The following is a 24980-nucleotide window of genomic DNA, read 5'->3' on the forward strand; positions in this document are numbered from 1 at the left end:
CCAGGTTTTTTAAACAATAGGTGTTAAATATAATTGCTGTCCTCATCACGGAGGCCCAGAGTTGCTTCAGCAGATCAGGATTGGTATCCAAATCCTTGAAATGACGTTCACATTCCGTAACTCCATGAATTCTTTGTGTCTCAGTTCCATCTCAGCTCTCCAGCTGTGCAGTTATCCCTGCTCCCACTCCTGCTGCGCACAGAGCATCTTCCAGGGTCATCCCCAATCCCAGTGGCTCCTTCTCCTGCTCTTGCCTGCTCCTCTGGCTGTTTCCCAAATTTCCCTTTAGTCAGGAATGTGCCACCCATCCCCACCAGTCCTGCTCAGTTATTTCTGGTCATCTCTGCTGTCCCTCCTGTTGGACACCTGCCATGGGCAGGGTTGGATTGGTGAAGCTTCCACTGCCTTCCCAACTTCCAGGATTGGTTTAAATTGGGTGTTGGGTGGGTGAAATCCTTCCCTGGGAGGGTTGGGAGGCCCTGGCACAGCCCAGAGCAGCTGTGGCTGCTCCTGGATCCCTGGGAGTGCCCAAGGCCAGGCTGGACAGGGCTGGGAGCAGCCTGGGACAGTGGGAGGTGTCCCTGCCATCTCTGGATGGGATTTAAGCCTTCCAACCCAACCCAGTCTGGGATTCTGGGATTAAAAGGGAAGGGTTTTTATGGGAAGTGTCTCTGTGAGGGACAGGCCTGGTCCCAGCAGGGGAGAAGGTGCTTCCTCACCTCTATGTGCCATCACCTTCCCTCATGACGGACATGATCCTCCTCGTCCTCCATCTGCTCCTTCTCCCATTTCCTCATCTCCAAAGCAGCACCTGTCACCATGTCCACAAGGGGGAAAAGTCCTTAAGGAGCAAAAGCACTCCATGGAATTGTCACTGTGAAATGAAACGTGCCAGGGGTAATTTGGGGTTGGAAGCAGGAAACCTTCACCCACCTCTCCCTCAGCCTGTGGGGTGCTGCCACTCCAGCCTAAAACTGGGAACAGCTGAGATAATTAATACAGTTTATTGGAAATTAGAAGGAAAGTTTTCTTCTGTAATCCCAACACAAACCTGTACTTTCCATAATGTTCCTACAGGTCTGATCTTCCTCTCTGTGCTCCCAAGCTGGGGGTCAGAACATTCCCAAAGAATTTGTGTGTTTTTATTCACTTTTTTCAAGTTTTCTTTCTGTCCTTAAGAATTACTGATGGCTTTCATCTTTTCTCCCCAGAAGTGGAAAGCTAAATAACCATTTAGAAGCTGCTATACACGAGGCCATGAGTGAACTAGACAAAATGTCTGGGAATGTAAGTTCCTTTTCCTTGGGAATATTCTCCTTTTCCATGTTTCTGCATGCGTGTCCTTTGGAGGGAGGCTCGGTCTGGGTGGATTTCTAACAAATTCTGGTTTTATATTCTGAAATAATGCGGAATTTTCAATATTTCCCCTGCATTAAAAACCGTTGGCAAATGTCTGATGGTTCTGAAAAATGGGGAAAGTTGTAGGATTTTAGGTACATTGCAAATTCTATTACTTTTGACAAAAGAGATTTACACATCCAGCCTGGTAAGACTTGGATGGGTTCCAGTTCTGCTCGTGTTCCGTGGGGCTCCTCTGGCTGATGACACAAAATCTGCCTCATTTGTTTCTCTGCTGGAGTAGCAAAGTATTGAAACCACATCTGAAAGCATCTTTCTTTTGAGTGCAAAACTCTTGGAAAACTCAGTTTTCCCCATGAGAAATAAAAGATATTGTCGTGAAAGGTAAGTTTTAAAAAGAAAAAGAACATTTCTAATATCATGAAACCAAGAGTGGTTTTTCTACACTAATTACAATGTTTCTGTGTAACTCCAGTATCTTTCCAATAACGAGTTTGGTTTATAAAATATCCTCATTTTTATTTCTGAAATGTGGCTGTAATTTCATTGCAGCCCACCTAAAAATAAAAAAACAAATCTTATCACAGCACATGCAACCTCCCACATCTTCTATTTGGCCATTAATTATTCAAATTATTAATTATAAAATGTTTGAACACATGGAAAAAAGGGATTTTTGCTGATATTCAGTGCTCAGGACTGAAGATGTGCAGGTTTGGATGTCACAGTAACAACTTTGGGGAGCTTCTGGAGTATAAAAAAGGAAATATATTTATATTTATTTATATATTTGAAGAACTGGAGGCTTAGAGTTGATTTCAAACCCAACAAGAAATATTTAAAAAGTTATTCAGTAGCTTTTAAGTAACAACCCAACCAAATCTTTAGTTGAAACTGACTTTTCCAAACTGAGATTTGAGCTTTGATTTAAAACAACGTTGTTGTGTTTCCCTCCTTCGGAAGGACAAGGAAAGCAGGAGTTGATTGTTGGTCTGTACCAAATAAATTTGGGATGGGTGTTTGGGCTGGCCCATCCTGCTGCCACCTTTTCCCACCCATAAATCCAGGAATACCAAAAGCTGCCTGCTCTGGGCACTGGGAGCAGCAGAAATGGCTCAGGGGAAGTGCTGTGGTTGGATTTGCTGCTCTGCTTCTTCTGTCCCCCAAACTGATGGGCCTGCAGTGCCTGGATTGATTCTTTAATTAGATGGGCACGGAATTTGGGATCAGGACTGATTTCCATAAGGATTATCATTCCCAGAAGCACTCCCAGGGAATCAGCAGCTCTTTTTAGTGACTTGCAGCTTTTGCAGCTCCTGCTGCTCAGCCCCAGCCAGTGGGAAACATGTGCAGCAGGATCATCAGCTCCAAGAGGGAATTCTGGCAGGAGCCAGTGGAGGCAGGGAATGGCAGCGGCTGGAGAGCTCGGGAAGGAGCCCAGGGAGCTGCTGAGGGATTGGTTCCTCTGCTGGGAGCTGCAGCTGCTGCCGACAGATGGTGGTGGAATTCCACACCAGCTCAGCCTTCCTCCTCCTCCCCTCTCTCCTGCTCCTTCTCCCTGAGCAGCCAGCGATGCCAGACTTTGGCTCTCAAGCCCGTCCGGCATTAGCTCGGAATTGAATGTTTCCTTTTAAACACAGAGAGCTTCCTGAACATCCCTCATTCCTTAACAACAGCCCTGAGCTCCGATTTTCCCTGTTACCAGCATCTTTCCCACATTTTATCACTCTGGTCACTCCAAGGTATGAAAGCTTCTCACTGAATTTGCCATTATTGCACTTTGGGATCAGGCCCTGGTTAGGGGGTTTCAGTCCCTGGTGATGTGGTTGTTTCCAACCCACTGCAGCTGCTGGGACTCTCCAAGGTTTGGGATGCACAGGTTATGGAATCCACCTTTTCCTCCCAGTTTCTCTGAGTTGTTGAAGTCTCTTTATTGAGTGTAGCTGTGAAATGCTCAGAGCTGGTTCCTGACAGCCCCTCGAGCCTCTGACCACTGTCCTTTGCTAACTTGTGAATATACTTATTTTTAGGTCCACCAAATCCCGCAGGGAGACAGACAAGTGAAGCCTCCAAAACTCAAGAGGAGGAAGATCTCTAGATAACATTGAATGTCTTTGTTACTGGTCCAGTCCTTATCACAGTGAACGTGCACATGAGTCTATCTGTAGGTATTGATCCAGACGTGGGTCTGTCAATATTTCTGTGGAGACAGCTCGCTGCCATCGCAGGGCACCACGAGGAGCAGTGGTACCAGATTTTGGATGATTAGGAGGGATAGAGGGTGCTGGATAAGCCAATCAGAAATCTTGAAAGGTTGCAGTAACAATGTCAGATGATTACTGAATTTTTTTTTTTTTTCTATAATACTAAAAAATTGTGATTATAAGAAATAGTCCAAATGTTTCTGAGAAATTTTCATTGTGTATATAGATAATACAGAATTTCATGGTGATATCTGAACTGTAAATATTGTACAATATTGTCATGTACAAGCGTACCTAATGCACACTTTATCTTTTATTGTACAAAAAATAGTGTACAAAATTCTTTGGTTTCTATTGAGTACACATACAAGAGACTACCAGTGTAAAGTGATAAATAAAAATACAGCCTAAATGCTTTTATATGATAATGTAAAAGATGCTGTTTTTGTATTTAACAGCAGAGAGAAGGCATGATTATGTAATACCTTAATTATGACATCCACTTCACGCCACTGAGTGTTCATTGCTATGTCTGTTTGGAATGAACCTTGCCTGGAAGTGCTGTTCTCCAGTTCAGGCCTTTAGGAGAGCGCAGCCTCGCAGATTCCCAACGGGATGTGGGATCACAGCTCTGATTAAGAATTCAAAGGCTGCAACCCCTCGGTTGCGTTTTTATTTACTTAGCTTTGAACGTAGAACGCTGTAGATTTGATTAAAAAGGGCAAAACAACAAAAAAAAAAAGAGTAGAGGGACTATTTTAGTCAACCATTTCTGTAGGAGTTTCATAGCCACCTGAGGAACTAAAGAGTCGATACCCCCGTAACATTGAGCCCCTCCAACCACCCCCTAGATTAATTAGCTTCAATTATCTAACGTCATTAACACGGTGTTTCCTCGGAAGGGGGCAGAGGCCCCGCTTTCAGGAGTGATCAGGATTGATTGCTATTGATTACCTTTGGTTTGGCAGTAGGATGAAAGGGCAACGCTCCGCAGCGTCCGGGAAAAGCAATCCCAGGATCCATCTCGCAGTATTAAAGCAGAAAAAAAAAAAGTTAAGGGTGGCTTACAAAACTATTAGCAACAGTAATTTTTATCAGTATTATGTAACATATCAGATTTATTTTATTTAAAAAGAATTATTTATACCATTAACAGATTCTTATATATATTAATGTGGCTGAAATGCGCAGGTTAAATCTATTAACCAAATTATTTATGTTATATTAAGTGAGAAATGTGAAACATATGTAGAAAAAAAAAAAAATTAATACACTACAGATTTAAAAGTCTAAAGCTATGAGCCATTATAAAATTAACGAACAGAAGTGTAGCACAACATTCTTTCCATTTGATTTCATTTTTCTTTTTCACACGGCCGGTGGCGATGGTGACGGAAGCCGTGGCATCCTCTGTCTGCGAGGCTTCCCGAGGGAACTCCCAGCTCACCATTCCCAGTCCCGGGTGGAGCTTTACCTCCCACCTCTGGCTCCGGGACCACCGCTTACCTCAGATTTCCCTTTCCCCGAGCCCGTCGCTCTCTGGCTAAGGACTGGCAGTGATCAGCACCCCGGCGGATCCCGAGGATCCCGAGGATCCCGCGGATCGTGGCTCCTTCTCCTGCTGCCCGGGTGTGCCGGGGCCGGTGTTGCTACCTCGGGGCTCCTCTCGCTGCCCCTGCCGGGCAGCTCTGTCTCCTCCGTGCTCCGCACCGAGCCCTTCCCGGGGGCTCCCGTTTTTCCGTCGCCGTGTCCCGGTGGCCCTCGGCTCTTCCCCGTCCCCATCCGTGCGCGTGGGCGAGCGCTGGAGCCCCTTTCCCTCGGGATTTCCTTTGCCTCTCCCTCCGCTTCGTGTCCCAGAGCTGAGTTTGTGTCTCCCTTGGCCCTTAGGTTTGTGCTCCCTCCCCGCTGTTTTACTTTACATCCCTAAGATTATGTAAAGTATTCTCGTGCACTTGATTTCCTCGGTTAATAATGGCATTGATGTGGGTGCTAGGAGTAGTTTTGTTTCAGTCCATACCGATTTTTATTTTTTTTTTCTCTCTCTTTTAGAGTTTTTATGGTTTCATGTAAGCAGTTAATGTAAATATTGTGAGCATTACAGGTCATGCAGTGTTGTAACATTTTAAGAAATGTTGCACCGACTTTACGATTAAAAAACTGGTCACTCATACTTGAATTTTGCCCATAGAGCCATTTCTTTCTCTTTGCATTAAAGCATAATCTACTTTTTTGATGGAGGCCCAACCCTTCTTTCTACCTTATTATTTTTTGTTTAATAAATCTCTATTTTTTCTAATAGAAGACTTAAAAATGAAAATTTAAAAAAAAAAAAAATACTTTTTGCCTACTTTCTAATTTAAGAGAGAATTCCTATATTTAAAAGGTGGAGAAAAAAACAAAAAAACAAAAAAAAAAAAACAAAAAAAAAAACCCCCAAAAACCCTGAAAACCACAAAAAAAAATCCAAACTCCATTGTGGAAAGTGGATCACCACTGGATTTGTCATTAACATGGCACAATCACCCGAAAGTGGCTGAGTACAGCGAGCCCACGACGCCGATCAGGACCTCGGTAGATTTAGGGAACGCCGTGATTCCTTGAGGATGTAAAGTGTTGCATATGCTTGTCTATTTATTTATTTATTTATTATGCTTTCTTTTGCTTAAAGTGGGTGACAATGTGGTTGAGTCATTCAGATGACGTTCAAATTAAAGGAAATATTCCTCTTTTCTTTTACGGTGCGTTGTGTGAACGCCATAAACGAAACAAAAATATTTTCATTTCTTTCAATGGGATTTTCTTCGTATTTTCAACTTTCTGGCTGGTATCAGCTGCAAAAAAAAAAAAAAAAAAAAAAAAGAAAAAAAATTATAAATAAATATCCACATAGTTTAAAAATAATTAAAAAAAAAAAAGAAAAAAAAAAAGAACAACCCACCCCACCTCTGATGTCCCAGGTCTGTTATCCTCACAGTCTAAGGTTTTAGGGGTTAAGAGGAACTTCAAATTCCAAGGTCTTTCCGAAATCATCTTTGCAGAAGGTTTATGAGTCATGTGATATCCTTTTGGAGTCCCTGAGTTTGATGGTCTAGAGATATTAGAGGGCTCGTGGTGGACTGAATTACCTTAGGACTGAATTACCTTTCTTAGCTACAGTTTGTATTTTGCTATGTAGGGTTGTAATGTGAGAATTCCAGAAGAGCCGTAGCATAAAAGTGCTTTTCTATTTTTTAAAAAAACCCATTCTAGTCTTACTAAGAATTAGAGAATTTTTTTAATATCAGTTTTGTAATTTTTGATAAAGTTGTCAATATTATGATTAAATCACCAGAAAAAACAGTTCCTGTGCTGTTCTCTTCGGGGCAGGGACTTTGTCTTCCGACGGATTATTCCATGCCACGATGGGATGCCCACTCTTAAACGGGGCCACGGGCACCGCTGTCGAATTAAAATAGCAACCCACAGCTGTGAGGTTGAGTTAAATCCATGAGAGCCAAGAGAATTCCCACTTCAGCCTGCAAATCCCACTGCCTGCCCATGGTTTGTGCGCTGCGGGAAGGCCACGGCGTCGGCGCCGCGTCCGAAGGGTAAGTCCGGGGAGCTGGCGGCTGCGGAAGCTCCTGCTCACACCAGCCAGGATCTCATCCCAGGCATTCACATCCACCCCATCCCACCCCTCTGACCAAGCAGCTGCACCTCCAAGGGCCAGGATTCCCCCAAAAACACCCAGTGCTCCAAGCACGAGGTTTCCAGGAGTCCCAAAAACCAAAGGGATCCTTCAGTTCCACACTCACTGTTCACACCGGGGTCCAGTCAGTGATGGAAAAACACCTGGAGGCTTAAAAACCAAAAATAAAATCCTACCAAAAATAAATTTCTCTATCCCCAGGTCACGAACCTGGGAGCTGCAGGGACTTCCAAGCCCCACCAAGCATTCCTGCCCCGCTCCTGGTGTCTGGTTATCCTCGTGCTCCCAAGGACAATGAGCAATTCCGTGCTCTTGTACATCCATAAATATTGCTCAGACTCGCAGGCAGCCTCGGGCTGGGGTGGTGGTGATGCCATAAATGCTGCCTGAGTGGACAGCTCCCAGAAATCCCCACCAGCCTGGTGTGATCCTGCATCAGCACCTCTCCTTCAGCCTGCAATGGGGACTCTGTATTGGCTTTGCATCTGAAGCGAGCTCAGAGCCCTCATTTCCCTCTGCCAGGTCTTGGCTGTGAACACTTCAAAGTGATTTTTGTTGTTCTGTTTAAAAAAAAAAAATTATTAAAAAACCCCAGGATTTGATTTGGAATCCCCCCTCTGGAAGAAGAAGATCCTGCAGAGATTCCATCTCCCACATTTTTACCTGCTGCGAGATAAGGGTTTGTCTGTAATTGAGTGTCATCCCAAAGGGAGATAAGGGGTAGGATTTAGAACTGGGAAAAAAACTTATATTTACATCAGTGCTGTGTGGAAATTCCTGCTTTGGGAAAGGTCTGGGAAGTGGGAAGGGTTTTGACTTACACTGGATGAAGCGGGGCAGGGAAGTAACACAAATTCCTGTGTGAAATGCCAGAGAAGCGCTGGCACAGGTTGAAGAGTTCCAAAATTCCAGGCAGGAATTGATGCCAGTGAGTGATCCTGGGCCGAGCTGTGGGGTGGTGAACAAAGTGGGATGAGAGAACAAAGGCTTTTCCAGCCACATCCACATCCATGGCGCAGGTAAGTGGAAAGTCCTTCACTGATAATTCCCTGAACACCCGAGGAATCGATACTTTGGGTCACAAAAGCACAGAATTTTGACTCGGCTGGTTTCTGCTTCACGTGGACCCACAGCAGGTGATCGGCTGCAGGGTCTGTGCTGGGAGGAACCAACTTCCCAAACAGGATTCTGGACCAGACATTTCCTTCATCCCACTTCAGAAGTTTCTGTCTCATCAAACCACAATCTTCAGAGGCCTCTTTCAAGGAGAAGCAATTCTGAACTCAGAAATACAGCTCGTTTTCACTTCCAGGAAAATAAGTTCTTGCTTCCCTCAATGATTTTTCTCTAGGGAGAGAAAAAGTCATAAAAACAACAAAGGTTTGGGGGTTGGCATTATCTGTTCTCAGTTGTGGGATTGAGCTCTCTTCTTCCGAGGAGAAAGGGAAGATTTACAGATGAAAAATAAAACTTTCCTTTTCCTTTCCTTTTCCTTTCCCTTTCCTTTCCCTTTCCTTTCCCTTTCCTTTCCCTTTCCTTTCCCTTTCCTTTCCCTTTCCTTTCCCTTTCCTTTCCCTTTCCTTTCCCTTTCCCTTTCCTTTCCTTTCCTTTCCTTTCCTTTCCTTTCCTTTCCTTTCCTTTCCTTTCCTTTCCTTTCCTTTCCTTTCCTTTCCTTTCCTTTCCTTTCCTTTCCTTTCCTTTCCTTTCCTTTCCTTTCCTTTCCTTTCCTTTCCTTTCCTTTCCTTTCCTTTCCTTTCCTTTCCTTTCCTTTCCTTTCCTTTCCTTTCCTTTCCTTTCCTTTTTCCTTTCCTTTCCTTTTTCCTTTCCTTTCCTTTTTCCTTTCCTTTTTCCTTTCCTTTCCTTTCCTTTTTCCTTTCCTTTCCCTCATTTGTTTAATTGAGACCAAAAGGAGAATCTTTAATTCCCAGACTGGGCCTTAAGAGTTTCATGAACCCAAATAAGAAACAGGAGATAACAGATGGGATATAGGGGAGGAATAAACCTTTGTCATTTACATCTTGGTTATAACAACAAAGTGTTTGACAATAAATCAATAAATACAATATAAATATTTAAAATATATTTTAAAAATTTGGGCAAAGTTTAGGAGATTTATAGAAATCCAAGTGTGGTTTTTGCCATCCTAAAACCAGCAAGGGGTCAATGACTTTTATAGAATTGCCCATAAAGTCCTGTTTTAGCAGCCTCTTGAAGAAGTTTCGGTCCAGATGTTGGGTCCAGGTGTGGTTCCCAACACTTTTTACCCTCGGATCAGGAGCATCCTCAGCTGCATCCATACAAAGAGTGGGGTGGAAGGAGTTTGTCCTAATGTGAGGAATGTCCAAGGCACATGTGATCCTTGTTAAAATACTTGGAATGCTTGTGGGGGAATTAGGCTGGAGCCCGGTAATGGTGCAAATCAAATCTGGCAGGCAAGGAGTCCTCACCAGGGCAGATTTAAGCCGGGTTTAGCTAAAAACAGAGTCAAGCTTTGGGAGTAACAACAAAATATCTGCATCTGCTGGAACTGATTGGCATCGCCAAGAGCAGAGCTGATATCACTGAGGAATAAAAGAAAGGCAACAAAGCCCAGCAAGCAGCAAATGATGAATTATTCAATGCAAATGTCAACTTTTAGTAGTGACTGTGGCTGTAAATCTTTTTTTGCAAGGCTGAGCATTGCCATTAAGGAACTCCATATGATGCTACATCTGTTGGATTTCTTTTATATCATTTTATTTTTATGGATGCCGGGGAAAAGTATTGGGAATTTCCACATTTGAATTTTATTAACATCATTTCCCAAGCTTCTGTCATCCGCTGATTTAATTTCTGCTTGATTTTTCTGGCAAGGGTTAAATCCATGCCCGCTGCAGTAACATCCCAAGCTGTGAATCTTCAAATGAAAATCGGCTTTTGCTGAGAAATTTTAATTTTTCCATGTTTTGAACCCGAGCTGAATTCCTTGGGAAGATGGGGAATGGTGAGGGAAGAGCAAGGAGGTGTCCATTACTCTGCAAGTGCTGGGGGATTCCTATCACATCCATCTAATCAATCTGTCCAAGGATTTCTATAGCTCCCATTATCCCCCATGCCTCCAGGATAAGAAGCTGGGAACAATTGCCCATTGTCAGTTTATGAAGGAACTTTTTCATCTTCCTTCCCCAAAGACTCAATTCTTAATTAAGTAAATTAAAATTAATTACGGAATGTGTACAACAAGATGTTATCGCGGCTGTGCCCCGAACTGAGCTCTGTGTGCTGTGCCTGCACTGCATCCTGCGTGCCACAGGAACGGGGGGACACAGGGGGTGGCTCCAAACCGAGGGAGGGCAGGATCCAGTGGGATATCGGGCAGGAATTCCTGGATGGGAGGGTGGGCAAGCCCTGGCACACGTTGCCCAGAGCAGCTGTGGCTGCCCCTGGATCCCTGGGAGTGTCCCAGGCCAGGCTGGACAGGGCTTGGAGCAGCCTGGGATGGTGGGAGGTGTCCGTGCCAGTGGCAGGAACGTTCCCATCACCTGGTCCGGGCCTCAGCTTTGTGAAAACCTCTCTGCACATTGAAGGTCAAGCTCTGTGGGACACTCTGGGAGATTAAAAACACCTTCCAGACATCAGGCTGAGAGAGTTTCATTTGTTAAAAGGTAATATTAAGCAATTCCTAAATATCCAAAAGACAGAGGACATTTCCTAACAAACCCCAAAGCACCTCTGCATATTTTGTAATGATTTCTCATGCTTTGTTAGACAGAGCTTTGAACTGAGCCACATTCCAAAGGACAGGAATGCTGCACTTCCATTAATTAGTTTCCAGGGGAAGATGCTGCCATTAGCTATTGACAGGGATCCTCTTGTTAACTGCCTGATAAGGATGACATAAGTATCTCATAAAATCATGGGTTAAACAGCAAGAGTGAGTGAAGAGGATCATTGGACCTGCAGCAAAATGAGCACAATTATTTACTGAATGAAGGGGAAGTGGAATAGGTTATTGATTTGGATCCTAAAACTTTTAGGAGATGAACATCTCAGAGATGTCAAGTGTTTTCAGAGGAGCAAATGTTCTTATTCCACGAGCTGTCAGAGCCAGGAGATTCCTCAGTGTGAGCTGGGCCAGGCCAAGGAGGGACCATTGGGAAAGGGTGAAAAGAAAAGATGGGGTTTGTGCTCCCTTCCTTCAGTCCCACTTGTTCCTGCTGAGAGGAAAGGCAGGGTTATCCCTCCATCCCAGACATCAGGGGAGGCTCCTGAGTGCAGCTTTTGGGGCACCATTCAGCTGACCTCAATGAACAACATTCAGTGCCTTCCCACATGTGATTAATAACATGTTACAGAGCTGTAACTAATTAGATGGCCTTTAATTATCGGGTCCATGGAGTAGTTCATGGGGGTTTTTTTAATGATCCTTAAAAGATGGAATGAGACTTCTTAAAAATTTCCCTCAGTTAGAGAGCTCCTAATTTCTAACTCTTAATCCTTAAAGAAGTTTGTTTCTACTTCTTCCTTCAATAAAACCAAGCCCTGGTAAGGCACTGCTGATCAGAAGTTTATGTTCCCTTCTGCCTGTTTCTGGAACCAAAGGAAGAGTAAAATGGTTCAAAGTTTCTGCTTCTCAGAAAAAGGAAAGTTAAAAAGCAAGGTTGTTTTCAATCAGCTGCTGGTGGTGATGGAGAAAGGCATCAAGACCCATCATATCAGGTAAATAACCATGAATTCAAAGTTTTCTTGTCTCAGAAATTGCTGCTTTTAGCTCCAGTTGCACGATATCGTTTTGGTTTGAAGTCTGAGAGAACTCTTCCTTCAGCCCTGCAGACAATTGCACCTATTCAACTTCTGGGAGAGTTCAGAAACACGGGGGTGTTTGGAAGCTTTTCTAGAGCATCTCCTCAGCAGAGTGTAAGAAGCACAGTCTGATCTCCAAACAAACCCAGCTAAATTTACCCTGCTCCCACCCACCCTGGCGAGGACTCTTGCCACAGTTCCCTGCTCACACGTCTGGGTCAGTGCTTAAATGCTCCATGGAAATTGAATTGTTGTTCCACCAAGGTTTCCAAAGACTTTGGAAATTTATTTCTCCCTTCGATCTCACTGCTCTGCTTTTCTCAGTTGCTCCACAGCTCTGGCTCCCGGTGCCAGGAGGAAACCTTGCTTGTTTTCTGTGTCACTGAGCCCAAAATGTTTTGCTTAAACCCAAAAATTCCAGCCCCAAAACAGTGGTGCAAGGGCTCTGCCTGTGGGGAAGCCTCAGCCAGTGTCCCCAAGCAGAGCACTGAATAATCCTTGGATGTTTTTAAGCTCCATCAGAGCATATTTGACTTTTTCCTCCTGTTGTTCTGATTGGTATATCACCCCACAGCAGAATTATCTCCTGATTGCCAACCTCAGCAATGGTTTTCATCTGTTCTTAGAGTTGTTCAGCCTCTCCCTCTGGATGTGTGATCACTGCTCCCTCTCCAGCCAGCAATCACATCCCTCTCCAGCCTTCATTCCCTCGGAGCAGGCCAGGCACAACCTCTCCTCTCTCTCCCTGTGATTGTTTCTCCAATCATTGGTCATTTGGGCAGCTGTTGGCTGCCAGGTTGGGGGATTTGTTACCCCTGGTGTTTGATGAGGGGGGAGTTGCACTTCTCAGTCGTCTGAGCAGGACGTGGCTGTTTATCTCCTAAATACCTTTAGATCATCTGAGCCATACTTGGAGCTTGTGTTCCTGTTGGAATCAACTGAAGTGTGTGGATGTTTGTTGCTTGTTTCAGTCAGATTTGATTTGTTATTCACAGTGTTTATATTAAGAACTAGAATTAGTATGTGGCACTGGATTTCAAAATAAAGGATATTGATATAAAAGAAAGGAAGATGAGTGCTGTTGTACAAGAACACACATACAGTCCTCTGTCGCACCGTTTGTGCCCTCTGCACAAAGGATTGACTTCCCTGTGCCATTCCTATTTCCAGCTCCTGCAGGAATGTGCCCCTCGCTGAGAGTGGGACTTTGCCATGGAAATCAGAGAAATGGATTTGCATTTCCTCCCAACAGCAGCTCCAGCTGCTTCCTAAACAATCTGCGTGGCATGGTCCGTTTTGTTCTGGAATAGCACGGCACGTCTATTCCCTCACATTTCCCATCTTTTGAGGGCTTTGAGTCTCTTTTTGTCCTGAAAGCATCTTCTCCACACCACAGAACCCTGATCTGGGACTTAGAGAAGCTGTGGCTGCCCCTGGATCCCTGGAAGTGTTCCAGGCCAGGCTGGACGAGGCTTGGAGCCACCTGGGATGATGGAAGGTGTCCCCATGGCTGGGGTGGGAATGGATGGGATTTAAGATCCCGCTCTGCCATGCAGCACTTTCCCAATAGGAGCTTCCCCTAAAGCAGGAATTTCTCATTGTGTTTGACCATTTCACAAACACCCGTTCTGGTCCATCTGGCACTGAAGAACTCACAGCAAAAGATTTACACTCAGCTTGTGCAAGGAAGAATCACAGAACCCCAGGATCACTGAGGTTGGGGAAGATCTCCAAGATTGAGTCCAACCTGTGACTGATCCTTGACAACTAATGAGGTGACCCAGTGCCATTTTCCATTTCTCCTCATTGTTTGCTTGTTAATTCACAGCTAAATCCTCTTTATAGTGGGAGATCCTAATAATCTTCATTTATCGGGGTTTATAAACTACTGGAGAAGAGTAGGATGTCCTAAGGTGGCAGGATTTACCAATCCACAGAGGATTTTCTGGTCAATGAAAGAAATAAAAGTACAGAACTATCTGGTTTTTTAATCTTCCAGTGTGTAAATGTTGCAGCTCTGAATATCACATTAAAATATTGCCTAAATCCCTCTTTTAATTTCCAGAGAACCTCACGTGTGGTAGTGACTTGCAAAACATTGCAGAATGTTCAGGAAAAAAGTGAAAGTCTATCAAAGCATCTTCTGCTGGGATGGGCTTAGCAGAACTCTTCCATAACAGACTGAGTTATGTTTTCTTCGAGCAAGTAATTGCCTTCATGTCTCATGATATGAACCACTGCAAATGATGTGATCCCCTGGATCCAGAGGCAGCTCACATTTATATCCCAATAAGCTCCTAATATTGAAGAAATGTGTTGGATTTCGTGTTTTGCATGGCAGCTGCAGCTCTCTCAATCATTGTTATTAAAGAATATTTGCACATGTTGCCATCTCTGTCAGTTTAGACAATTTTTTTTTGCAGTTTTGCAAAACAATTTCCCTCCCTGGGTCTCTGCACACATCAGAAAGGTTCCGTTGATCGAGCTCATGTCTTGGTTTGAAAAGACAGGTGTCTGCTAAGGAAGGCAGGAGCCTCCCTTGAAATGGAAAAATGTAAATACACCTCCTTCTGAATTAATATCATCTTGAAATCAAGGGGCTCACAGGCAAAGATATGGGAATAGGAATAACATGTCTGTACTAGGAAAATGAAAACAACAATGCAGAAGTACAAAAAGGCACTGTCAGAGCAGGGATCCTGCACAAAGGGGCAGTTTTCCTCTGGAGGTCCGGTGGTGTGGCTGGGTCTGGTCTCTCCTCTGGGAATGCAGTGGAGAAAGGCTGCTGTGGTGTTCTGAGTCTAAGATTATATTCAGGTAGGAATGCTGAATCCTCCCCCTGGGAATGCAGTGGAGAACTGCTGTGGTGTTCCAAGTCTCAGATTGTATCCAGGTAGGAATGTTGGCTCCTCCCCCTGGGCGGAGCATCTCCCAGTGACTGATGGAATTTCACCAGTCCTGCAGCGAGACTCGATGGCCCATGGAGAGCAGATTTCCCCCTGGCCAGAGGATGGGTCCTGGAAGGGATAAAGAGCATGCCCCCAGCTGTTTTGAACAGCTGGTGATAGAACACAGACTGCTGGGCACATCTGGCATTGCAACCCAAGGCAGCTCAGCAAGTGGCACTTTTGGACTGCCTGTTTCCTCTCATTAAACCAGCCTGGGCAGGAGTTTCACAGAAAATTAGGGGCTTTGTTTTAAGAAAGTTCATTGTTCCTGTAGCCCTGCTCTCTTTTATTTCAGACAAACAGACTTTCCCTGGTTTGCTGGGATCGATGAGTGAGGGGATATATTGGGAAGTAGTGTGGGTTTGAAGTGGGATTTGCTTTGATATTTCTGTGCAAATCCATGTGATGGCTCACTGACTCATACAGCTGAAAATAGGTGGTGATATCAAGCCCAGAATTCTTTACAGATTTTTTCCCCCCCCTTTTCTTGCTTAGCTAGCTGCTCTTCCAAAAAATTCAGGTCATTATTCAAATCTGTGCTTAGATTAAAACTCCAGATAGCATCACTCTTACTCATTGATGAATCACACTGGAGCAAATTTTGGTCCTACTGAACTCACTCCGTGTTGCCTTAGTCATAAGTTTGTTTGGCAAATCACATGTCATGCTCGAATTAAGCACTTGCTTAAATAAGATACTTTTAAAATACATTCAGGAAAGTTTGCACATAAGATTTATATAGATAAGATTTATATTGCAAACTTGTCAAAGCAAAACTAGAGAATGAAAAATTCTGTTAATTCTGAGTTAAAACATGAATTTATGTTGTAAACAACAGACCTAAAGGGATTGCTGGACATACATGAAATTAGGCTTGTTTTCTAATGTTTATCTATAAATTAATTTTAAATATTGTCTTTTGGGAGGCTTTGGAGTAGCAAATTCCCCCTGGATATAGTGATGCCACCACCACCCACACGGCTCAGTGTCACCACAGCCTCTGCTCTGCCACTGCTGACACCAACTTGACCTTTCCCAAAGATTTTTTTACATTGTTTGATTCCTGTGCCAATATCAAATTTGTGCTGAATCTTTTAAATTGACACCATATGGCTCTTTATATTGACAGGGCCATTTTTCCCTGAATGAGGATAACAGGAATTTACTGAAATTATAATTTAAAGCTAAACACAAAATAGGCAATGTAAATAAAACTGTTTCCAAAAATAGTTAGAACAAAACAGCTGTGAAATTATGTTGAAAGGAAGAGCAAGAACTGAGGTGGGGATGGTTATAACAAATTATAGATTATCAATTTCATGGCAGATGGAAACAGGGTTTGGTTGGGTGCATCCATAGCTTCAGCTCCTCCCTGCCTCGTGCAGTGAAATGAGCCCTGTGAGCACTGACACGTTACAGGTATGGCTAAAAGAGGGAAAAAAAAAAAAAAGAATTTAATATATTCCATGTTCTGAATGATGATGTGTCCATGGGAATAGGCCAAATGCAGAAATGAGATTGGCAAATTGCAATTTGGCAAATTGCAGCCAAACCACAGCAGCATCCATGGAACCGTGATCCAGTTCCTGATGCCGCAGCAGCCAATGGCTCCGCTCCCATCCTGAGCTGGGGAAAAGGAAAAGCTCTGGAGGTGCTGCTCAAACATCACCAAGTCTCTCCCACAGGAATGGAGACCTGAGAGCTGCTCCTCAGGAAATTCATAACTCCATGGTGTGCCAAGACATACAGCTCCTTGTTGTGGTTGTCCTGTCACGGTAAGAACCTGCTCCTTTTTCCAGCAGAACAAAACCGGTTATTAAAGAGGTGCCAGCAGGAAAGGAAATCTGGGCATGGAACCACAACTTCCCAAGTTGGAATATTTTAATGTGTCCCAGGTGATGTGAGGTCACTGTTTGCTAAAGCTTGGTACCTTACAAGTGGAGTTTGGATAATCCACACAGGTTGGGATTACAAATCCTCACAGCTTTATGGATTATTTTCCTCAAATGGATTAACCTGTGGCTTCAGGAAAAGCTCACAAAATATCTGCGTGTTTAAAATCAAGAGAATTGCGCAAAGAAATTAATTAACAAGCAGCCAATGAATACTTGGGGGAAAATGGGAATGGATTAATTTGGGCTCCTTGAAAACCTACCTATTGCACTGGCATTTTTTTTTCAATTGAAGAATGAAACTCTGATGCAATTTTCCTATTATATAATGGCATTATTTTCCACTCCTTTATTTCTCCTTTGTTTCCAAGAATGATTAATTAGTGACACAACTCAGGTACCTGCAGAAACATTACCAAAGCCAGCCATTCTTTTGTGTTGGAAGATTATTTTTCCTATACCTGGAATAGCCAGAAGCACCAATGCCTTTTTTTGTAATCTCATAGGATTATTTAGGATTTCAGGGTTAGAAATTCCCATCACGCCTGTGACATTCCCTGATTTTCCTATGGATGTGGGATGGGCTGTTCCACAGAAATGGCCCCACGTGGTTTGGGCACCTCTTCAGTTCTCTTTGAAGCTTTCAGCTGCTCCTCCTCCTCCTCTCTGCATTGGCTCTCCCATAAATCCTGCCTCTTCCCAAAGACCTGGCCTTCTGGAAGCTGGGTGTTTGCAGTGCCCTAAGAACCACAAATATTCCACAACTATTCCAGAATCATGTAACTAATTTGATTGGAAAAGACCTCTGAGATCGCTGAGTCCAACCTATGACTGATCACCACCTTGTCAACTCTCACATCCAGTCTTCCTAAGACCTCCAGGGATGGGGACTCCCTGGGCAGCCCCTTCCAAGGTCCAATCGCTCTTTCTGTGAAGAAATTCCTCCTCATGTCCAGCTAAACCTCCCCTGGCACAGGGGAGTTTTAAAATTTTGTCCTCTCATCCTGTCACTCCTTTGAGTAATCCATGATTTTTATTTTCAAGCTTCCAAGACTCACATGTGAAATCTGATTTGAAGGAATCACCATTCCCTCACTTTCACCAGTGCCCTCTCACCCTGTCTGCTCTACCTCATGGCCACGATTCAGTTCTCACTTTTCCCTCATTTCTTCCCTTTTTTCTTAGTGAAGTTCAGAGGAGTTTCATGAGCAGTTCCTGCTCTGTCCATGCTCTGGTCTGGGACACAAGGAACACACAGTTCCAGGGATGGGGCAGCCACAGCTTCTCTGGGCAATGAGTGCCAGGGCCTCCCCACCCTCACAGGGAACAATTCCTTCCCAATATCCTCCCTAACCCTGCCCTCTGGAAGTGAGAAGCCATTCCCTGTGTCCTGTCACTCCAAATTTGTCCAAATTCCTTCTCCAGCTTCCAGAACAAACTCACTGCTTCTCCTTCCACCGAGTTTCTTAACAAAAAGCACAAAATAGCTGCATGTGCCAAGGGGCAAAGCTGTCCCCTCTTTTCAGGGAGCATTGTGGAGTCTTTATTCGAGGAGAAGTTCCTGAGCTGAGCACGGCTGTTCCTGAGGAAGCAGGAGCTGCTGTCAAGGTGTGACTCTCCTGGAGCAGCTCTTCAGAGCATTTGTGTATTTATGAAGATCTGGTTGTACCTGGAGCAGCAGATCTCAATGAACGGGGATGAATGGCAAGTGGAAGTGGGAATACTTCATCAGCTTTGCTGTGACTGATGTCTGCACAGTAAAAGTGTCTTTTTTTACACTATTTTCTTAAAAAACCCTTTGACAAGGAAGTACAGCAAAGTGAAGCTTGAATACATCTTTAAATCTGCATGTTGATTGCATAACTCCCCACGACAGCTCCAAACTTCCTTTTGTTATTACAAATGTGTGCACAGAGCACTGCAAACATTGTCCCCACTCCTCCCTGCCAAGGAAACACTTTCATTTTCCCTTTGACTCTTCTTGCAGCCCAGCAAATATTTGTGTTTCTTGATGCACAGCAACGGTGCTGAGAGATCCTGGTTTTGCTGTGAAGGCTTTCAACCCCATTTTGCAGGAAAATGGGGGGAGTACAGGTGACATTGCTCCCAGACAAGTGACAGGGAGCTTCCCTCTGATTTGCATCACAGTCAGATAAAAGTAAAACCTTCTTTCCTAGGGAAACATCCCCTGACTCCAATAGGGGATTGGAGCAATCCCAGCAATTTGGGACAGGGGAATTGCTTCCAGGAGCGATACCTGGGTTATTTCTGCACAGCAGGAAATGGTTCTCACAGTGGTTCTACCCCAGCTGGGGAGATCTTTGGGGTTTTCAGAGTTTTTTCTGAGTGGAACATCAAATATTCCCACTCCAGTGGGTGCTGCCACTCCAGAGCGGCACAAAGCAATGACATAGACCTCAGAGCAAGGTGGGCAGGGAAAATGTTGCCATTATGAATCAGAAAGAAAAATTGTTATATTCAGGCCATTAATCCAGAAAACAGCAATTGTCAAGGGAGGGTTGTTGGGGTTTTGTAGGTGAGCTTTTAGGTGCTTTTTTTAGCTTTAGGGCTTTATTTTTATAAAAGGTACTCCTGGTGTATTTCCTAATTTCTTGCTTTTATCTGGTTGTTTCCATCCCATAGAATGAGGCTAGAATTAGATGACCTTTAAGGACCCTTCCAACCCAAACCATTCTGGAATTCTGTGATTTTTATGATTTTACAGTTGCCTGAAAATTTATTTTTAGATTTTTGAATTTTATTTTTAGAGAGCACTTCTACCCTTGTGCTGGAATCCAGCAGAACTACAAGCTCTGAGGAGGAAAGGGAGCATCTCTTACTTCTGGGACAGAGTTTTCCAGTGTCCTCTTTACAGCAAGTCCTTCATTCTGGCTTCTAAAATCTGAATAAAAATAAAATCAGTTTTCAATGCTCCATGACTCTTACTTTGTTCATATTTTAAGTTGTAGGATGGGGGTTGCTTTAATTTTTTGACACAAGCTGGAGAGCTTCCAGCTCCTCAAAACACACTGATTAAAAAAAAAAAAAAATAAAATAAAGAATTATCTTGTATTTGCCTTCTGAGGTGTGAGATTTTGGGATAAATTTGCATACATTTGTAAACTTGGTTTTCATGATTTTTCTCTGCTATGTTTTTCTAAGTAACAGTTGAGTAAATCTCTCTACTCTTGTTTTCCAACATTAAAGGGCATAAATATCATCCTTATTATGTATTGATTTTAACAATACTGTTTTAGTTCCACTCCTAATCTTTATTTCCTTCACTGGTCATGGCATTGCAGAGTTAACTTTTTTCCTGGTGGTAAAATCCCAGATTTCTGTGGGTTTGAGCTGCATTCCTGCAGGTGCCCATTGGTTTTACTTGATAATTCCAAACCAAATTCCTCTGGTTTCATATCTGCATTATTGTTAACTCACTTGTTGAATTGGGTTGTAAAAGAGCCCAGTCAAGAGTAGATTTATCTTTCGAGTCAGAATCCAAGATTTTATACCACAGGAAGCAGCTGCAGCAGGTTCCTTTAAAGAGCTCCCGATGCCTGTGGTAACCTCCACACACAAAGCACAATTCCCTTTCATTTTAAACCTATTTCTTGACACAAATAGTTTTGATATAAAACTCTCAAATCAGGAGCTTCCTGCTGCTTTTCATCATTGTCCCTTCCTGCTGTAATTTGGGGAATCTGCTATTTTTATAGCTGCCCTTTTATTTCGTTTTATTTGGCGTTGGGCTTGAGATTTTAACTCCATTTCCAACTTTTATAATTTTCACTCAGAGGTTTAAATCTCCCAGGAAGCTATTCCATACTCAATTTCAGGGTTTGGCTGATAGGTTTGGGTGATCTTCGAGGGGAAGCTCCAGCTGCCAGTACCCTAAACCCCTGGAATAATTGGAAATAGAAATGGTTGGGAATGATACATTAACTCTGAGCATTAGGCACTAAGCATGCTTGCTGGCTACTTTGATCAAGCTCTTTTTTCCTGACAAAACCCCCTTTGAAATGAATAAGACAGAGGTTCCTTTCACTTCAATCAGAGTTCTCAGACACAGGGAGAAAGAAGGACTTCATAACCTTTAAAAAGACTCCCCTCGTCCATTCATGGATCTCCTGGAAAGCTCAGCACTTTCCCTTGTGCTGGAGTTACTAAGCCAGCTCCTGGATACTTTCAGACTTCCTTCTAGTGAGGATTTGCTTAAACATGAGATCAAACCCCTCTATAAAGAGTTGGAATCTGGGGTTTACAACAGCAGGAGCAGCGACACCGGGAATATTTGGTGATGTGGATTGTCAGCATCATTTTCCTACTTGCACCTTCTGAGCCTGGCATGTTGCAGATGATTCTTTGTACACTTCATATTTTGATTATTTGTGTGTATTTTCAGTCAAGCCATCAGCACCCTAAAAATTTCAGTTCTCTTTTAACACCTTGAATGAAGGTTTTGGACACCCAGCACTGTGCCTTGGCAGGGGATATTATCACTTCTGGAATCTCTGCTTCTGCACTCTGAGCCTTTTTTTTTTTAACTACTTTTTTTACTTAGAAGGTAACAACACACAGAGTAAAGAAGCAGTACATGCTCCTCTGCTAGATTGTGTTGCAATAATGTACACTGAGATAATTATCCATAAATGATGCTCTGGCTTGGAGATTAATGCAGTGAGATAGGGAGTATTAGGAAAAAAACCCCACCAAAACAAAAAATAAACAGGATAAATCTGCAAAAAAGACCTCCAGAAATATCCCAGGCTTTAGGCAGCTATGGTGAGAACAAGGATTCCTTGTGTTAAATGCCACTATGGAGAAGCAGAACCAAAAGCAAGGACGTGATAAAGCCCCCGAGCCTATACAGCTCTGACATTTCCACTGATCTATATGTTTAAATAAAATTTGAGGATTTTTGATCAATCCAGTGTTCAAATGTGCATATTCAATTCCACTGTCTCTATGAAGATGAGTCAGAATTCAGCTATTGAACAAATAATTTCGTTTGAGACATTGTTTCATTGATTTCTGCATGAAATGTAAATTATTTTATCTACAGGTGAGTTACAGCTCATAATTTTTTTACAGCTACAACTCTTCAGAAAACCTATAATATTTTACAAGAGGAAGAGATCAGATTATGTGTTTAAAAGATGGATGGTTCTGGCTTAAAGCTAAACTAATGTAAGCTGAAACTTTAGTTCTGCCCATGTTCAGCTCTGTGCAATGTCTTCTTTGACTGCATAAAAAACCCCTTCTGTATCCTACAGGGCATCATTTAAAAAAAAATTGCTTTGCTTGTAGAAATAAAATAATGGGATGAGTTTAGGACTAAGAGCCACCTGGAGGGTAAATATGTTTCATTTTTGTACTTTTTTTTATTTAAGCAGTGAAAAAGAGCAGAACATGCACACAAAGGAAAAAGGTTGTTATTATCTATTGTTCAGCTGTGCTGACTGAAAGGGGGAAAAAGTCTTCCAGCAGCGTGTAAAATGCCTGTTTGTCGCAGAAGCAGAAAGAGGAAAGTCGTGGTGTCTTTTATCTGCTGGAGGAAGTACTTGAGGAGGAACGGCGTGTTCCTCTCCCAGGGATGTCACCTGTGCAGCTGGGCCTCAGCACTCCCAGGTGATGGCATCCAGGTGGAAAATGCAGCTCATGCAGGACGGTGTCACAATCACCCTGTGAAATGCCAACCCTCTGCTGCTGCTGCCAATTCCTGAAGTGCTTTAGGGGCACCAAACACGATTGGGGTGTGGGAAGTTTGGCTGCTTCTAAAAGGGTGCTGAATTAAAAATTCTAAGATAAACAGTACAAATTTTAAATATTTACCTGTTAATTCGAATCTGAGGCAAGGATTGTCTATCTTATGAAATAAAAATACTCAGTTTTGTTCTCTGTTCCTTTCCTCATATTTTTAAAGCTTCATTTGCTCACATGACTGAACACTTACCTGATGCTTTCATAGCAGTAGTTAATATAATTTCCAGATCTCTTTCCAAAGCTAATTTGGGTCTGTGGCTAATGAACACAATGTTCTTGCTGCTTCTTTTTCCCTCCTGTGTATTCCTGTGCTTGTTTCATCTTCCTTCTCTCTCTCTAGCTGACACGATTCTTTACTCTTCATTTTGTAAATCATGTGCTTGTCACGAACAGCAGTTGTATTTTCTATACAAAACCACATAAATAAAAAACACAACAAGTAACTAAAAATAAGAGGCAATTCAGAGACTAAACCTATTTTTTTCTAATTATAAAAAAAATGGAATTATGTACAGTTGGCACAGTGATCCAAACAGTGAAGTTTTGAGTAAGAGTTTCAGTTTGTCTCAGAAGCTGCCACTGACAACTTCTGTGAGAGCTCTAAGGTGGAGGTGAGAGAAGCAGCTGCTTGGTCTCAGGGTGTCAAAATAAAATGGAAATGAGGAGATATTTGAGGTACTAAGGGTCTTTGATTAAGTGTTTTGCAGAATAATGTCAAACTATGCAGGAAGCTCTGAATGGGCAGAAGACTTGAGGCTCAGTCCAGGTGAGAATTTGGGATTACTAAATTCCAAGTTGCAGGACATTGCTCTTGATGGAAAGCATGATGGAGGAGTTTAGTAAACTCCTAAAACATGAGGAGTTCCACCTCATCACGAGGAAGAATTTTCCAGGAGGGTGGCAGAGTACTGGAACAGGTTCCCAGGGAGAGTGTGGAGTCTCCAGAGTCATTCCAAACCCACCTGCTTCAAGTGACCCTGGTAGCACTGGATGGTCTCCAGAGGTCCCTTCCAACCCTAAATATTCTGTGATATAAAATAAAATAAAATAAAATAAATAAAATAAAATACAACACAACTGTTAAGGCACAACTTTGTTTCTGACACGTTGGTTTGTGTTAGCCCTCCTGATGTTTTCATGGCTGGAACACTTTAAGCCCACATCGACCAACACGCTGAGAAGACAAACCCGCTGATCTGTCCACAGAGTGGGGACACTGTGAGGACACTGTGGGGACATTATCAGAAGACAGTGGGGGACACTGGGGGCAGAGTGGGGACACTGTGGGGACATGGTGGGGAGGCATTACAGACACTGCAGGGTACTGCGAAAATACAGCGGGAACACTGTGGAGAACACGGTGTGGATGCTGTAGAGGAAACGGTGGGGACACTGTGGGGGACACGGGGAGGACATTACGGGGACACAGCAGGAACAATGTGGGACACGGTGGAGACTTTGTGGGGACACTGTGAGGAGACAGTGGGGACCCAGCCGGGACACTATGGGGATCATAGTGGGGAGACATTGGGAAGACACTGTGGGGACAACACAGGGACACTGTGGAGAGACAGCGGGGACACTGTGGGGACACCCTCGGGGCACAGCAGGGAGACAGCGGGGACACTGTGGGGACACAGCGGAGGCTTTGCGGGGACATTGTAGGCACACTGTGGGCACACTTTTGGGGCACTGTAGGGACGTTGTGGGCACACAGCGGGCACAGCACTGCAGGGACACTGTGGGGACACTCTGGGCACCCGGCAGGGACACTGTGGGCTCACTGTGGGCTCACTCCGGCCGCTCGGCGCTCTCCGCTCCCGCCGCCCCCCTCAGGCTCCCTGAGGCTCCCTCAGCCTCCCGCCCTCGGCTGCGCGCGCAGCGCCGCTCCCGCCGCGCGGGCTGCCGGGAGGGCCGAGCGGCTTGGTTAATGTCCGCCATGTTTGCCATGGCGCAGGGAGCGGACCGAGCGAGCCCGGCGCGGATCTAGGGCTGCGGGGCGTGCGCTGCGGGCTACGGGCGGCCCCGCCGGGAACTGCGCCGGGGCGGCGGGACCCTCCATGGTGGCGCGGGCGCGGCGCGGGAGCGGCTGGGAGGCGGCGGCGAGGCCGCACTGAAGGCCCCCCCCCCCGCCCGCCCGGCCCCGGGGTGTTATTGTGAGGGGGAGACAATGAGCAAACTCTCCTTCCGCGCCCGGGCGCTAGACGCCGCCAAACCGCTGCCCATCTACCGCGGCAAGGACATGCCCGACCTCAACGACTGCGTCTCCATCAACCGGGCCGTGCCGCAGATGCCCACGGGGATGGAGAAGGAGGAAGAATCGGTAAGGGAGCGCGGCGCAGGG

The 24980-nt window shown here is 44.2% G+C and overlaps 2 protein-coding genes and 2 long non-coding RNA genes across 8 annotated transcripts in view; 3 read left to right on the forward strand and 1 right to left on the reverse strand.

Moving 5' to 3' along the window:
* The window catches only part of MBD5 (methyl-CpG binding domain protein 5), a 109059-nt gene extending 103320 nt beyond the window's left edge, over positions 1-5739 (forward strand). For both annotated transcript variants that reach the window (XM_086898234.1, XM_086898235.1), the window contains 2 exons: positions 1212-1287; positions 3390-5739. In XM_086898234.1, the coding sequence (XP_086754360.1) occupies positions 1212-1287; positions 3390-3461 (148 nt within the window). In that variant the 3' untranslated portion in view covers positions 3462-5739. The remainder of the gene's footprint in view (positions 1-1211; positions 1288-3389) is intronic.
* Positions 720-24978, reverse strand: LOC111932346 (uncharacterized). 3 transcript variants are annotated; one of them, XR_015289383.1, is made up of 7 exons: positions 24888-24978; positions 23599-23661; positions 22827-23041; positions 19714-19775; positions 8073-8598; positions 4518-6394; positions 3862-4263 (listed from the first exon to the last, which is right to left on the reverse strand). It is a non-coding gene; the product is annotated as an uncharacterized LOC111932346 (long non-coding RNA). The 3 variants fall into 3 exon arrangements; XR_015289384.1 differs by lacking the exons at positions 3862-4263; positions 8073-8598; positions 19714-19775 and adding an exon at positions 720-874; XR_002866104.2 differs by lacking the exons at positions 3862-4263; positions 4518-6394; positions 8073-8598; positions 19714-19775; positions 24888-24978 and adding exons at positions 22231-22555; positions 24421-24502.
* Positions 16667-19807, forward strand: LOC147652330 (uncharacterized). Its single transcript, XR_015289387.1, has 2 exons — positions 16667-16756; positions 19642-19807. It is a non-coding gene; the product is annotated as an uncharacterized LOC147652330 (long non-coding RNA).
* The window catches only part of EPC2 (enhancer of polycomb 2), a 35456-nt gene continuing 35028 nt past the window's right edge, over positions 24553-24980 (forward strand). The window contains exon 1 of one of the 2 annotated variants that reach the window (XM_086898236.1): positions 24553-24959. In XM_086898236.1, coding sequence (XP_086754362.1) covers positions 24807-24959 — 153 coding nt within the window. In that variant the 5' untranslated portion in view covers positions 24553-24806. The remainder of the gene's footprint in view (positions 24960-24980) is intronic. The other variant, XM_086898244.1, reaches the window with a different exon arrangement.

The sequence above is a fragment of the Cyanistes caeruleus genome, chromosome 7, assembly GCF_971803275.1.
Source record: "Cyanistes caeruleus chromosome 7, bCyaCae1.hap1.1, whole genome shotgun sequence".
Lineage (NCBI taxonomy): Eukaryota > Metazoa > Chordata > Aves > Passeriformes > Paridae > Cyanistes > Cyanistes caeruleus.